Raw genomic sequence first — 16,201 nt, forward strand, 5'->3', positions numbered from 1 at the left:
CAGTGGTGCACTAAGGATTTTGACTGTCGATATACTCTGTAATTAGATTTTGATTCTCAGGACCAGAAGTTTCCTTTGGATTTTGCATTAAAAGCTAATAGTGGAGGAATCAGTTCCAATGTACATTGGGGTAAAGGTCAGTAGGACAAGTTACACAACAGAGCTGAGCTGAGATCATCCCTCTTTGGAAACCTCCGCCAGGAGATACTAAAGACATGACCTTCCTGTTCCAGGCTAGCTCTAAGTGGGTTATTTCTGATAACCACCATTGAAAAAAGGGGGGAGGGAGGGGGGAGGGAGGGGGAAGAAGAAAAGCAAGTACCAGTTCCTTGCACAATGGGAGAAAACCCACATCTCGCTCTGGTTTCAGTGACAGGGTGAGCAAATGGCTTCTTGAAATGCTTTTTTAGAAGGGGAGAGAAAAATCTTTCTTATCGCTGCAGACCAGTTTAAACACTTAAAAAGATATTGATCTGATATTATGCGATTTCCATTGTTCCAAGGCTCAAACACTAAATGCATGAGTATCTCTGGGAACATTCTGAAACTTGTCATTCTGCTGGTTGTTGTGCTTCTTGGCTCTGGCTCTGATTCAGAACCACTCTCTAATTCTTAGTATCTCAGCTCTGGTTTTATGGAAGCTTTTATGTGGATAAAACCAGCTTTATTTTCATGCTTATTTAACGTAATGCTTTCCTTGGGAAATAAGGTGCAATGTGAGTTTTGAATCAGCAAAACATATAAAGTTACTTCCAGCTACAGATCATTCAGCAACTTTTGAATTGGTAGTGACCCACACTGCAATCAGTTTTTATCGCTTGAAAAGTCTGTTTTATGCCTCATCAAAATGTTCTGGAATAAAACAAAGCAAACCACAAAGAGAATAAACCTCTGAACTTTAGCAAATGGACAGAGGTATCATCTGAAACTGTAGAATGCGTTTATAGAAGTAAAATAGTTACAGCATTGGTAGTGCCAACCTTCAGTGAGGTCTGGACCTCGGTGTGACACATTCAGGCTGAAAAATAGACTTCAGTCTTGCAGGCCTTTGGACTTGCAGTGGGTGAGAAGTGACATGCACCACAGCATGTGGTATGTGTCACCTCCAGGTCCTCAGAGCTTTTGTGAGTTCCCAACACATCAGTCCCCTCCTGGTCCCCATCCTGCCTCTCCTTGCTCTGTGCCCATTTTTGAGGACATGCTTTTACATCTTTGTTTGTGTTGACATACCCAAGAACAGCATCATGTCAATAAACAGCCTGTCAGATTTTAAGCAATCAATGCGATAGCTTCACACTAGATTTCTGTAAGTTGAATGTCAATAGGAAACCCATTTACTCTTGTCCACTTCTTGTCAGAAAGATATTAAAAATGAAAATGAATTAGGGAAATTTTAAGGGTCAGCACAGATACTGCAGATGAGGATTTTCCACTCAATAAAGCTGAAGAAATTTGTTCTAAGAAAAAAAATAATGGGTTCTCATTTTGTCATGTAAAATATTGGGTTTGCTCTTTCACATCTTCACAGACAACAACATCTGCACAAATAATGGATTTGTGACAGTTATACCTTTCTTGTAAAGAAAATAAAATAATCAACAAGGAACAATTCTTGTCTGAGTCCGTGACCAAAAATTTTAAAAATGAACAAAGTCCTCAGTAGAAATAAAGAGTTGCTATTAGTTTTACCAGCTTAATAGTTATACAGTTAGCTAATGATTACTTGACTAGCGAACTTCTATCCTGCACAATTAGCACTGGAATATTTAGCAATAGCAATAATCCAAAGCTGAGTCTAAATTCAGGTTGCCAGTCAGACAACTTTATAGCAGTGTGACTGGGAGCATTTTCTCTTCCTTCAGGAGAAGACAAAGCTGACAGCCTTACAAGTGAAGCTTCACATTTCTTCCTTTCACTGTTAGAATCATCCTCTATGGATGGATGTATTTCCTCATTTCCCTTGATTACATGTAGCTTTCTGTTTCTACTTCTCTCTTTCTCTAAATAAAGGCATTTGGTCTTTATTACGGGAGAACCACAGTGCTTTGTGCAGTAATGGTGCTGTAAAGTGAACCCAATTAATGGACCCAGGTCTAACAGCTCCGGATGTGACTAACCCTGCTCGCCCCTGGCATTACTCACATCCTGTACCAGAAGGTGAGGACACCTCTTTGGTCTCTCCCTCTGCGGCTGGGGGCAAGTCACAGAGAAATGAATTGTCCTTTGTGCCCAGGGCTCGATGCAGAGCTGCCTGAAGTTAGTGAGGGCTCTTCCATTGAAGGACTTCAAATCAGGTTATGTAGGAAGGAAAAGAAAAGCATTGTTGCTTTTAGCTTTTGCTTAAGGAGTAAAATACAACCATGGGAAGAAATTCAGACCTCTGATTTTTTTTCAAGTATTACATAGAAAAGAAATAAGGTAATTTCTGCAGCATAATGTGGTATGGCACAGACCATTAGCACACAAAAAGGACAATTCCATCTTCAGAGAAGTTGCTTAGTGCCAGACGTGCTTTGCCTATGTTACTGAGAAAGATGAGTATTTCTGCTGTGCTACATGGCCATATTGTTCTTCATGAAGCTTTCATAAGAGCATGTCTTTTATTTCCAAGGAGAAAAATAAATAATTTTCCCAGAATCCTGTGTATAGAGATCTTGCTCTGGTTTCACAGAGTATTTCACACCATCAAGAGCGATTAAAATCCTGACAGGTGCTATGAAACACTGAGCCACCACCCAGGCCCACAGCTCCTGGCTGTCAGCTGCTCCTCTCTGCAAAACGAAGCTGCTCGCCTCCTCCTGTGCAGCAGCAGCACAGGGCAGGCCATGCAGCAGGGGCCCAGCTCTCCCACCAGCTCTGGCCACAGGAGCAGGTGCTGGGGCAAGGTGCCTGAGCATGTTCATGCCCAGCCCCTCTTGTGCTGCATGGCTTGGGATGGGGTTCGGAGCAAGCAGTGCTGGCCCCTGTCTCCTGGTTGAGCTTGTAGTCTGTGTCGCAGCGACCCTTCCTAACAGGGCTTTGCAGTGGGGCTGAACAGAAAGGGACTGGCCTTGGTGCTGCCTCAACCACCTCCTAGCGGCAACAACTGGAAAAAAACATCTTGGCTTTGCTGTTGAGTAGTGCACTGCTTCATAGGGCCAGGTCACCGTATTCTATGAATTACTGTATTTACTGCTTACCTTAACAATGTTGTATTCAGTTGCTTTATGTTTTTGTTTGTTTGTTTTTAACAACAGTCATTTTGTTTAAAGAAACACTGCGGACAGTTACTCTATAGAAATTACATTTGCATTGGTTTGAATTCCAGTTTTTCCAGAGAACTTAGTCATCATATCAGGTTTATGCTTCTTAGTTGTAACATAAAATGAAAGACTCAGATGTCTGCCTCCACTGTGCCAGCTCCGTTCAGAGCTCCACTTACACTTGTTTATTAATGTAAGTAAAATAAGCGCTCAGATGATAACGCCTGCATGAGAAAGTCTGTCAAACACATTTCTTGTGAGTGAATTAGAGAAGATATCTGAGTCCTGGGTGCTCGTTCTCTGAAGACATTCTTTAAATTCAATTTCCTTCCCTAAGCACACCCTTCTGCACAGTAATTCCCACAGACATGACAGTTACAAGGTATTGCCATTTGCAAGAGGCAAGCATTTACTTAAAGCACTAGAATTGGATATGCCAGTGTGTTTTGCAGTATCCCAAGTGATGTGTCATCTCTGCTCCTTGTATGGTGCACCGCTCGTCTCTCCCCTTCCAAATCTTACAAGATTTGCCTTACAATTACTCCTCCCTCAGCTTCACAGTTTCCTCATTAGATGCAAACACAGTATCAGGCTACACGTTAACAGGCTCTGTACCTATCATTAAAGTATCTTGATTTCCAGATTTATAATATTTTGCACTCAGACTCACATGTTCCTTGTGGCCAATACCTAGGACAGGTTCCTAGTGGCCAACACCTCCTTGGTCACCATGTCCATGCTGTCACCACAATTCAGACTTCACCATCTCTGTGTGCTTGCGTACTGGTTTTATTTTTAGCCAGGTTTTCATGGACAGCTCAAGAGAGCCATATTTCTGCATGGACCTTACACCCATTCGTGAGTTTGCAAGCCACCCTCTCTCACACATGGAGCCACCCCCCCAGTTTGCTTGCCTACAGTTAGCCAGTGTTCCCAGCACAAACTGGTCACAGGGCAGTTCTCAACTGGTAAGTGACATGACAGTTAAGTCACCACTCATGATTTGGAATATGAGGTAGGGGTGATAGCCTCTGATTTCACCAGTCCTTGGAGCATACCCAACAAGCTGTCATATTCCAGCCTGCAGAGCTGCCCTGGAGTCACCAGCTTAACTTGCTGGCACCAATGACAGTCTCTGTGAGGCTCAGGCTGGTGTCTGCACTGATCACTGGCACACAGTCCATAAAATGGTTTCCACCATCAACATTTGACTTCCAATTTAGTATCGCATATGTAGATAATAGAAAGACATCACAAAAGAAAAGTAGTAGAAAGTGCAAAAATGCAAAATTATTCTGAAACCATTTATTTGGCTTGCAGGCGGTGTTTGGCTAGCAGGCATTGGGTTGGTTCTCAACAAAATGGTATGTGTTTTAAGAAAGGATTGGTTCCTCAGCTGGCTAGACACTGCAGTTTAAACAATGTTTTGTGGTGACTGGGAGTGACCTTTACAGAACAAAACAAACAATTGAAAGAAGAATGGAGTAACTTTTTTGCTGTCCTGTTTCTAAGTTGTGTTCTCATTGTGATTTTTGAGATGTTACCTCCTCTACCAGGAAGCACATCTGTATATGGTACTGGCATAAACACTTCTGGATCACAATGAATCAGATGAGCAGAGCTGAGTAATTTGTATAACAGCAGAGTAAACAGCTAAGATGTTGTGGGTGGAAATTTGAGAATGGCTACAAATTTTATTACTCTTAAATAAAATACAAATAAATAAAAGTGTGGAATCAATGCCGTGTTTCTATATGCATAAACAACCACCTACTTTAAAACAGTATTAGTTCATATCTACAGGTTCTCTTCATTTGCTCCGGCTATGAAAGATTTGGTGTGCTACTGAAGAATTTTTGTTTTTGCTGACTGTTTAGATGAAAAGTTCACTCTACACACTTCATTCTGGAACCCACATATGAGCAGTTCACCCCCGGAAAACCTGACTGGACAAGGTCCCAGTCAACCCAACTGAACTTTGAAGTTAGCTTGTTTTGGGAGGAAGGCTGGGCTAGATGATCTCCAGCAGCCCTTTCCAATCCATTTTTTCCCTGTGATTTTGCAATTATAACAGAATGTTGCCTGGCCATCAGATCAAGGGTTTAGTTTTCTGCCACAATTGGCTGAACGCTGGATATGTCTGTCTTTGCAGAGTTCCTCTGGGAGGTTGCCTGTGTTTTCTGGCAGGCACTGCCTCTTTTATAATGGCAGTTCTCAACCCAGGCATGCCTGAACGGAGGGGAGATGGACTGCAGAGCATGGCTCTGGGCTGCACTCCTTCGCCGGCACACGCACAGCAAAGACTTCAACTCGGATCTGAAGCTCTCATTCAGCCAACAGTAAATGAAGGGATTGTAGCAAGTGCTGCTCATGGCAAACCAGTGAAAAGCGAAGTACAGAGCATTGCTGCTGTGGATAGCCCTACAGGAGATCAACACCACATAGCAGTTCAGAGGGAACCAGCACACTGCAAACACAATCACCACCACCATCAGCATCTTCAGCGTCATCTTCTTTTTCCGCTGATGTGCATAGTATTGCTCCATCGTGATGTCCCCAATGGCATTCCTCAGCCAGAGCTTCTTAGCTACCATGGTGTATGTGATGGAGATCACAAGCAAGGGCAGGACATACAAGAGAACAAAAGTAGTCAAGTCCAAATACTTCCAGAAAAGGTCAGCAGGAGGAGGGAAGCTGGGTAGGCAGACCATTCGTATTGTTCTGTTCCTGAAGATCCAAGAGATAAAGAACCATTAATCCCTCTGCATCTTAAGTGTTCTTGTAGGTTTCAGTAAAGGCACAGAGAGCAGAATTAATTCAGTAACACAGGCAAGGGCCTCTTTCAATTGAGAACTTCACATTAAGTCTGACCTTTGGCTCCAGTGAAGGTATTTTAAACACATCCCCAGAAAAGAAATAATCATTCATATTAAAAATTGTTCACATCTCTTCTGTGCCTGCTTCAAATGACAGCACTGAATCTCTGAGATGAAATCAACTAACAACAAGCCTGAAAGCAATGTCATTGATTTTCATTATCCTTTTGAGAGAAACTCACTGCCTGGTGAAATATAAGGAAGATTTCTCTGCTTCACCATACTTTCTATTTTAATAACACAGATGGAGAAATGCATGCATTAGAATCTGTGGGACTTTGACTGAGCTATGTCATATAAAAAAAAGCACTGTGTAAAAGTCTTACCCGATGTAAAATCTTGTCAAGGTCTGATAAATGGCATGAGGCAATGAGAAGCAGCTGGCCAAAACCCATATGATAATGATGCAAATCCCTCCTTTTACCATGGACATGCGTGGCTTGAGAGGGTGCATGATAACCTGCAGAGAACAACCAATCCAGAGGATTTAAAATGTCCTCAACTGATAAAAATGAGCTGCAAATTAAAATAAATAAATAAATAAATAAATAAAGGTGCACCTTTGCTTTATCCATGTTCAAGAGCAAGCATTTGACACTGAACTCTGAGTAAAAAGCAGAGTATGGGCTTTCCAAGACAGCAAGGCATACTCAACGTGGACCTAAAGGGTGGTAGAAGTTGAAAGCCAAGTGTCTGTTCTGGTTTGCACTACAGAGAGCACAAAGTGTCTCTTGATTACTGTAGAAGAGGTCTCAAATGCAGATGGCAGACCTGGTATTCACAACTTTTTACATTTGATGGACTTGCACAAGTCTGACATGGTGCCTAAGATCCTTACAGTTAAATGTAATCTTGGACCAACATGGTACTAACTTCAAAGCTGGTTTCTTCTCTATTCACAGTTTGTCCTGTGCAGTACTGGCTACAGTGTGGTGTACTGCATGTGTGCATGTGTGCTTGCTGCTGAGAAGGGCTACTTTGTCTGGTGATGTCTTGGTCACTCTTTCAGCCTCACATTGCAGTTTGAGATGCTGCAACAGCTCTGCATCCCTCCAGTCTTAAAAGGTGGGCAGGAGAGTGTCATCTTAAGGGACTTCTGAAAGTGTAAGGGCTGGAAAATGTAAAGAGCTATGTGAGCATTAAATGCTGCTGCTGGCCCGGTGCCCTGAGCAGAAAAACACGTTCAGGGTCACCATCAACTTGAATTCAGACATCATGAAAGTTATATGTCCATTGAGCTACATGGCCCACAGATGATTACATTACACAATAAAACAATAATTAAAAATAGAACTATCATGTCATCCACGTGATTTCTTAGCTGATTAATTTTTTTGGCATTTTTTTTTCTGCATCTTTTCTTGTCTCATTATAAATATTTATTTAATTGAGCTTCTATAACTCCCCTGGAACATCTGCCTGCTCTGATACCTCCCAGGACTAGCAATATTTTTAGAGTCAAGTGTTGCTTTCTCTTTGCTCAGTGACATCTCCATACTTCTATTTATATCTCCTTGGGCCATGCCAGCTAATTCCAGTTCTGAGGAGCTTACTGCACTGGGTTTAACAGCAATTATTGTTTGCTCATAATTAAACCAGCATTTCTTAATGCACAGCCATGATTTGCCACCAACCCAGAATCTGCTAATTAAAATGCCTCGTTATTGGAATACTTTGCAATGTTATTTGTAGGAGGGACAGACTACCAAACTTTTTGTTGTATAAAAGACAAAAGTGGATGGTCTGTGCTCTGGCAGTCACTGTGACTTTCTGACACTAGATGGAGCACATCCCAGATAATCGGAGTGAAATCAGTTATTGTTTTCAACTTCATCTAGCTGTGTCACTTATCATGTGCTTTTCAGTAACAACCATTACTGCAGGCTCCAGCACTGCAAGGAAAATACACAGTAAGCCCAACGAGTGTACCTTGCAGAGCCTGCTCTCCCAGCGCACAGCATCTGTCAGCCTTAGCAAAAATGACAAATTTTATTATCCTTCAAGGAAAGCCCTGTTTGCACTCATTGGTTGGCCTATGCAGTTTTTATGGTTGGTATTTGCCAAGAAGCATCTTTTTGCTGGGGAGGGGGACAGTGCAGAGAACTTCTCATCTTAAGCTGAACATACTAACGCAGTTCTCTCGACTGCCAGTCCCAGGTATCCCAAAATAATGGGGAAAGCCTGAAAGTTGGAAGAGTCTTCATATATAAATGCTGAGATAATGTTTGGGCTTGCTGATGTTTGAATATATTCCTGCCATGCTTTAGGGCACCGAGTCACTGAGGCAGGAAGGGACCTTTGGAGACCACCTTGCCTAACCCCTGCAGAAGGCAGGCCCACCTGGAGCATGCTGCACCAGACTATTTCTGGATGGGTTTTGGATGAAGATTCCACAACCTGTCTGGGCAGTGTTTGATCACCATCACTGTACAAAAGCAGTTTTTACATCCACCAACATAAAAGCTAGAATCACTCCCCTTCAAGGATTCCTTAATTCCCAAGACAGCACAGGATTCCAGGCCCTGTGACTTGAAGAAGAGAAAAGCTATATGTTTGGTTCACTGTTTTCTAGAAAATATGGGTGTGATGTATATTGCATACCTGATGCCGATCCAGAGCAATGGCAGCAAGGGTCAATACAGACACATGAACGGAACAGTACTGAACAAATCGGCTTACATGACACATCAGCTTTCCAAAAACCCAGGTACTGCTTACAAAACGCACCTGAAGAACAGAGAAAAAATAAATAAATTAATTAAAACTGTGCATTACCTGAAGAGTCACAAATAGGATTCCTGGGAATATTTTAAGGGAGAAATATTGTGATACAGTTTCCTTATCCTTTGTAAATATATTATTATACTCAGATTTTGGGGAAAATGACGACTGTGCAAGAGGCTCTGAAAAAGAGGTGAGATTTATTATACCGAGCAAACAAAACCACTTGAGTACTGCACTGCGTGTGTGTGTTTGTGTGTGCATGTGTACATGTAACGTGGCTATTCTGGAAAACACAAAGAAATCTTCTATTGATTTCTCGATGAGTATCTGCATGTAAAAACATTAGCATGTCTCCTTAAAGACAGCTGCATTTTTGTCATTGTTAAAATGTTCACGTTTGTGAATGCCAAAAGTTGCATGGGTTCAAAACTCAGTGAGATAAATTCATGAAAGAAAAACTCTTTGAGGGCACTGAAATATAGAGCTAGCACCCTTGAGTCAGAAGCATCCTCATGTACCTGCCCTGTGGTCATACAGGTTACAAACTCAGCATACAGGATACCTTCTCAGCAGCAGGATACTGAGCGGGACAGCAGCGTCTTGCTCTCATGCTGATCTCTGAGCTTGGCTCTCCTCACATCACATTGTGATACACTGACAGCAATATCAGAGGTGTCAGCTAGCTTAGACAAACAGAGAGGAAAATTTTCCCTTCCAGATGAAAAAGCAACTAACACTTTACAGGCTGGGTTGTCTTCCTTGATGTGACCTCTGGTGTACAAGTTATCTCCACCAGGCACGACGTCCCACTGCCCTTGGGGAGACTGTAGTCAGAGAGAGTTTAAAGTCTGCCCTGAGACCGGAGTGGAAATGGCACGGTAGCATTTCTTAGAAAATCACAGAAAGCTGTTGCTTCTTGCGGATTTCCTACAGAGGCAATTATCCCAAATAACTTGTGGTTTTACTCCCTGCACACACAGCTATTCCTTACTGTGCAATGTTTAATATAACTCATTTTGGAAGCAGATTAAGCTAATTTGAAACAAGGCACATTTACTACAGAACATACATCCACACAGAAAATTAGTCAAAACTAGCTAATGTTTTCAATTAATCTACCATTTTAATTCTAATTATATTCCCATGGAGACAATTCTAGTAGTAATGAGTCTGTCAGTGAAACTGTAGCATTTTCTCTTTCTTTGAAGTTGATGTAATGCTCTAATCTAAGAGGGATTACAATAATTTAATTATTTGTTCCTAATAATTAACCATTGTGCAAACACTCAAGATGGCACTATCCTTTCCCTAAAGATGAACAGATGCAAATCTGACCAGAGTAAGGCAGTGAAACCCCACCAAAGGAATAGGATCAATGTAGGGAAAGGTAAATTCAAACTGACAGTGCAGCAAATGCTTCTGGAAGGCAGAAGAGCACCATGGACAGTTATGGGCAAGGACAAAAGTAGGAACATTTCAGATGCTTTTGAACCAGAGGCTTTTGTAAAATTCAGCCATACACAGTCCTACTTACATGCTGTTTATAGACTGTGACAGTCAGGCAAGAAGTGCAACAGTATATTCTTCCCACTTCACTCTTTATTTTTCTTTCTACAGTTAGAATTATTTAATATCCAAAAGTAAACAAAGGACAACCAGCTCCTAGAAGCATAGTTACAGCACCCCAGCCACACCAAGCTGGCATGGCTCAGCAAGGACCTCACAGTTTCTCCTGCAATCATCTTCACAAGGAGTGACCCTGCTTGCATCATCTCCATAGTAAATTGACAGCTAATTGTGCTTTCTAGTGTCAAACATGTCCCCGCTTCCTTCCCCATAAAAAGATCAGCAGAACAGACCTGTCTTGACACTGTCCTGAAAGGGAGGAAGAAAGTAAGAGAGGAGGGACGCCCCCCAGCAGGTTTTGGGAGGTGGGAGCATGAGCGCCCCGGTCTGTGTCTGTGTGTGAGGGGCTGTGGGAGACAGAGGGAGCACAGCTGCAGCTTGTGCAGGGTACCAAAGGAGCAGGGAAAGAGATGAAAAGAAAGTCTGAGTATGAGCCTGGTACTGACTGCGGCAGTACACATGCACATGGCCCTGACAGGCAAACACAGGCACCTGCAAACCCCGTGGGGGCTGGGTGCTCGCCCCCGAATTTGGATGTGCGCACCCATCCCTGCCTCACAGCCTGCGACCAGCGGTGAGCCAGAGCTCAGCGTGGTGTGTGTGTGTGGGCACAGCTCCCTGCCTGCCCCACGTCCCCCAGCTGCCCCGCAGAGCCCTGCGCCCGGCCCCTGGGGAGCTTACCAGCGTGAAGGGCGTGTTGAGGATGGTGATCATCACGTCGGCAACGGCCAGGTTGACGATGAAGAGGCTGGTGGCTGAGTGCATCCTTTTGTTCTTGATAACCACGTGGCACACCAGTGTATTTCCAAAGAGGGAGATGCAGATGATCACTGAGTAGGCTACTATCAGCAGCGCCTTCACCGTCCGGCTCTGGGACTCACCCTCATACCTGGTGCCACTGCCAAAGTCCCCCAGGTCCTCCAGGTCCAGATCACTGTGAAAGAAGGATTGGTTTGGGAAGCCATACAGTGTGGAGAAGAAGCTGGTGGTGTGATTCTCTGTTCTCCAGAAGGGCTTGGAGATATACTGCAAAGGGAACCACGTGTGTCTGCTCATGGCTTGGGAAGCAAAGCTCCAGTGCTGCTGGTGTCCCTGGCACCCCGGAGAGACTGGGGCAGGCTGCACGTTTCTCTGCCCTCCCTCCTTCCGGGGAGCTCAGGTGCTAAAGTCAGTGGTTGCAGGGGGGAACACACATCCTTGCATTTTAAAAGTATGCCCCATAGTTGCAAACTACATAAAAGAGTTGATATGTGGGTCCTTCTTCCCGTGCTGATAACATGTCAGCTTAACCCCAGGGACTCTCCAGCTGCTGTTCTTCTTTTCCAGTCCCATATGTCCTGATACAGGAGCTGGTTCAGATGCTGAAATATCAGAGATCCCCAAATACTTTCTCTCTGCACCTAGGAAGAAATCCTGGTGAATATTTCCCTCTGGACACTGTTCTGCTCCTCTCCCACAACTTCTCCTTGGAAAACTGCTATATTGCTTTTCCACATAGTCCTTCACCAATCAGGTCTTTTTCCCAGCAGTTTTCAGAGCTTGTCAGAGCTAAAAAAGCAAGGGAAACCTTTTCCATTTATTTCCATCCTCAAAGTATCTGAGCTATTCACTGGAAGCAGCTTTGCTCAGAGACTGAGTGGTCCCTGCTTTCCCTGTGATATATACAGCCTGCCAGATGACACACTGCATATGAAATAGCCAATAGTGTATCTCTTCCCAGCTTATCCTGAGATGGATTGCAGCCCCACAGATAGACGATGGGAGAGTGTGACATTTGCAGATTCTAATAGAGCAGCAGAATACAGAGCGGATGTGCCCTTATCTTCCCTGTCTCCCCCTCCTCCCTTCTGTGTACCTAGCACAATAGCTTTGTGGGGTGAGGCGTCTTTACTAAATTGCAGCATCTTTCTCTGCCTTCTAGAGTTTCTGCCTCCAGAGAGCATCTGAAGATTTCTGTCTTCAGATTTCTTCCGGATTTGTGCCTGGCATTGTCCCCTTCTTGGTCCCCTATGGTGCAGAGCACAGGGTAAAAAGTGAAATGCAACGTGAAAATGAAGACAGAAGTTTCAGGGTGCTGCTGGTGTCCATGGAGACACCTACCACAGCTCAGCCTGCTGCTGTGCACTAAGGCAGGGCAGGGGGAGAGCAGGAGCAAAAGGGTCGGAAGTAGAAGAGGCAGAAATCCCTTCTTTTCTCCTTCCCTTCCTCTCCGGGCAAAGTCATTTGCAGAGTCTTTTGCTGTTAAGTGCTTCTGCCATGTGTCCTGCCACTGAGACTGAGCTTGGCATGCAGCTGGTTCAGGGCACAAACCTGCTACATCTTTTTCCTCTTAGTTTCTGTTGCGTAAGGTCACTAACCCACACAGCCAGGATTTGATTTGGAGAATGATAAATGAAGAATACTTCCTTTAGAAACACAAAGGTGTAGAGATGCACATGCATGAGATCAGAAGCAGAGCTCCTGTTAACAAAGATGAAACAGCAACCGCTTCCTTGCACGCATCCTTGTGAGATGCAATCTGTCGGAAATTGCTGCTTGTGGCTTGGCAGTGAGCACACAGCTGCCAGCACCGGCTCTCATTGCTCTGCTGCCCCCAACAGCTCCCCCCAAGCTGGGGACAGGTCAGCAGCCACCAGGGTGATGCCAGTCCTCATGCCTGCATCTCTTACATTCCACTGGACAATTTTCAGGTGTTCAGACTCAAACAAATAGCTGGCATGGGCTGTTGGCAGTGAAACTTCATCCTCCTTTCCTCTTAGAAACCTGTTGCTAGCATTACTCTAATCATGAAATTAGAATGACCTGACAGGAAGGTTGTTTTCCCTGTATCTGGTGATTCATCTCTAATTCTGGTGGTTTGTCCAGGACACCAAATGTCACTGTTACACATGCTGTAAATTTCTTGAAGGCTGAGACAACTTTTCTTTAAATATATATATATGTATATGTGCGTGTGTGCACCCACAGGGGTCTCCACTGCGACACACCATAGGCTGGGGACCTGCACTGGGGATAGACCTGGGGCTTCACCCTCAAGTGCCTTCAGCATGTGACTGTGATGTGCTCATTTCCCGTCATTCCCTTTTATTTTCTTGTAATGCAGTAGAAGAACAACTTAGCATAAGGTCATTTAGGTACACATTTGAAAACAGACCATTTTAATTGACCCAGTGTGCCAGAGGCAAGCCTTTCTAATACTAAAGTATTCTTTGCAGAACTGATTTATTCTATCAAAGATTCGAACACTTAAGCAATCACACGCTGTTTTGCTGCAGTTATTATCCACTTACAAATGTCCTGAGCTGCATCTTAGTGGACCTACGTCTACATAATGCATCATTAACTTAACATTTGTGCTCCTCTGAGTTAAGCAGAGAAGGCAAAGGAGAAATGCACCTTTTCAAACATATTCTCTCTGTACCTCTGCTACTTTTGAATTGCTCAATGTCCACTTTTATTTCTATAGAAAACTTTTGACTTTCTCATTTTGGCACTACTTGAGTCAAAATATTTTAAAACTTTTTATTTTCATGAGGTTACATAGCATTTTCATTTTTAGTTATTTCTGGTGTCTAAAAGAAATATCAAATAATTGGAATTTCAGTTGAGGTGAAGATCTTTTTTCTGATTAGATCTAATATAGGATAAGTGATGATGATGGTCAAAGAAATCAGAGCAATGCTATAAAAATTCAGATCCTTGTTTGGTCACTAGTCTGGCAAATCTAAAAAAGCAAAGAATTAAAACATCAAACCAATTACTAAAAAAAAAAAAAAAAGTTAATTTTGTTATTTGACAGATAAAATAAGGAAAGGTGTGAACATCCCAGTTAAATTTTTCCAATGTTCTGCACCAGGTGCTAGTCATAAGACTCATGCTGTTAGCATAAGTAATCTGTTTCAATTCCTCTTGGTAACTTTGGAAATCAACCTGGGAATGGAAAAGTGTGTTTTTTAAAAAAAGTGTTTCACATTTGACCAGCACAGCTGAACTGTCTGTTAGGAGAGTAGCTGTGTTTGGATCTGTAAATTTTTCAGGATTTCATCCCACTTGAGAATATTAAATCATCAGATAAGGAAAATTTCCACAAGTCATTGGTACTGCTTATTTTTAAATGGTCTTTTGCTTGCTTTTCACCTTTCTCACTCAGTCCAGTCTCTTCTGACAGCACAATATTTTGGCCAAAATCACCTTCGCTCATAGAGGATGAGATCAGCTGTCATGAGTGAGCCCCTGCACCTCTTGGTTTCATATCTTCTTCCAGCCAGGAAAGGTCATGTGAGCTGTTAGAGAAAAAGCTGCTGCTCTGAAGCTGCTCAAACTTTTGAGACATTTCTCCCTCTTCTTCATGATGTGCAATGGAAAGCAACAGAGAAACCTGGGGAGAAACCCCAGGGAGAGCAGGCAGGGTCCTCAGGGCACTGTGATGCAGCAAGAAAGGAGTTCAAGACCTGGGCCTGGGGTGTGAGACAAAACAATGGCAAAAGCTAAAACAAGAACTTCTTTGGTTTGAAAACCAAATGTCTCTGCTTTGCTATTCAGAGCTGAAAGCAGCTGGGGTAGATGTGATGTTTCATTCCTTGAACCTGGACAAGAGAGCAAATTATTCAACCGTTAAAATTTTCAGATCTAAATGAGAAAAACAAATGTTCAATATGTCTGTTGCATCAGAGAGCTTTCTGAAAGATTGCTGTTCTCTAGAGAAGTTAACAGTTTGTATTTTTCTATTTGAGATATACAGGTTGAGTAAGGAACAGAAACAATGAGAGCTATGTATCAGTCCCTTGATTTTTTTCCTTCAGTCATAAAGTGTGTCATGAGTAAAAGTTTGCATAACCCTTGAAAACCATGATATGGTGATGTGGGATTTTTTTTTTTTTTTTTAATTTTTATATTTGCTTTACTGTGCTGCGGACACTGTATTCCTCTTCATTTGCAATGACTAGTACTGCTTTTGTGAGTCAGAAATGTCAGATGAACAGACAGAAATTTTTCAGGACATTACATGGACTTGATAATAAACCCACTGTGTTTGGTCATAACAGAGTGACTACCCCAGGAGTGAATTAAAGAATGCAGCTCTGGAATTCAGGCAGACCCTGACAACTTAATATCTTAAATGTATTTAGTTTAGGAGTTGCCTATTGGACAGAACAGCTTCATGTGAAGCCCTCAGTGGACTGCAAGCCTTGGCAGTGCAGAGTCGCTGCGAAGCAGCTGCTGGTACTGGTGCTGCCATGCCCTGCTGCTGGCAGCCCCGCTGCAGCAGCTCCTGCACGAGGTGCTCAGCGCCCTCCAGCAGCATCATGCTGTGCTGGGCAGCAGGGCTCTCCAAGTGTCCTGGGTGGCTCTGACCTGTGCCTTGCCACTGGGCACGCAGCCAGGCATGCCTGGTGGCGAGGGAAAGACTTGCTCAGCCCACGGCACTTGACAACACCAGCCTTGGTCTGCGTATCCCTTCATCCCCCCTGACATTATTCATCACAGTCTTGCATTCTCCTCTTGGTAAGATCCATTGCAGATATAATCTGGCTTTTACATAATTTTTTAATTTACTGAGAGCAGACTTGTAGGCAAAATCATAAAATTTGCCACTCTGAAATAACAGCTGCTAACATTTAAATTAGAAACAGTCCCTGACAACTAATTCCTTCTATATCTGCTTGACAGCAATAAAGTTGATGGAGGTGTTTGGTGCTGATAGGGTTTATTTAGGGAGTCTAGTAACTCTGC

The 16,201-nt window shown here is 43.2% G+C and overlaps 1 protein-coding gene across 1 annotated transcript; it reads right to left on the minus strand.

The window, feature by feature from the left end:
* Positions 1-5,344: 5,344 nt before the first annotated feature.
* Positions 5,345-11,524, minus strand: LOC116494551 (probable G-protein coupled receptor 83). The gene is made up of 4 exons (XM_032196472.1): positions 11,150-11,524; positions 8,720-8,845; positions 6,445-6,578; positions 5,345-5,969 (listed from the first exon to the last, which is right to left on the minus strand). Exons 1-4 carry the CDS (start codon positions 11,522-11,524, stop codon positions 5,345-5,347), a joined length of 1,260 nt encoding a protein of 419 aa, XP_032052363.1.
* Positions 11,525-16,201: the final 4,677 nt, after the last annotated feature.

The sequence above is a fragment of the Aythya fuligula genome, chromosome 13 (assembly GCF_009819795.1).
Source record: "Aythya fuligula isolate bAytFul2 chromosome 13, bAytFul2.pri, whole genome shotgun sequence".
In the NCBI taxonomy this organism is placed as follows: Eukaryota; Metazoa; Chordata; class Aves; order Anseriformes; family Anatidae; genus Aythya; species Aythya fuligula.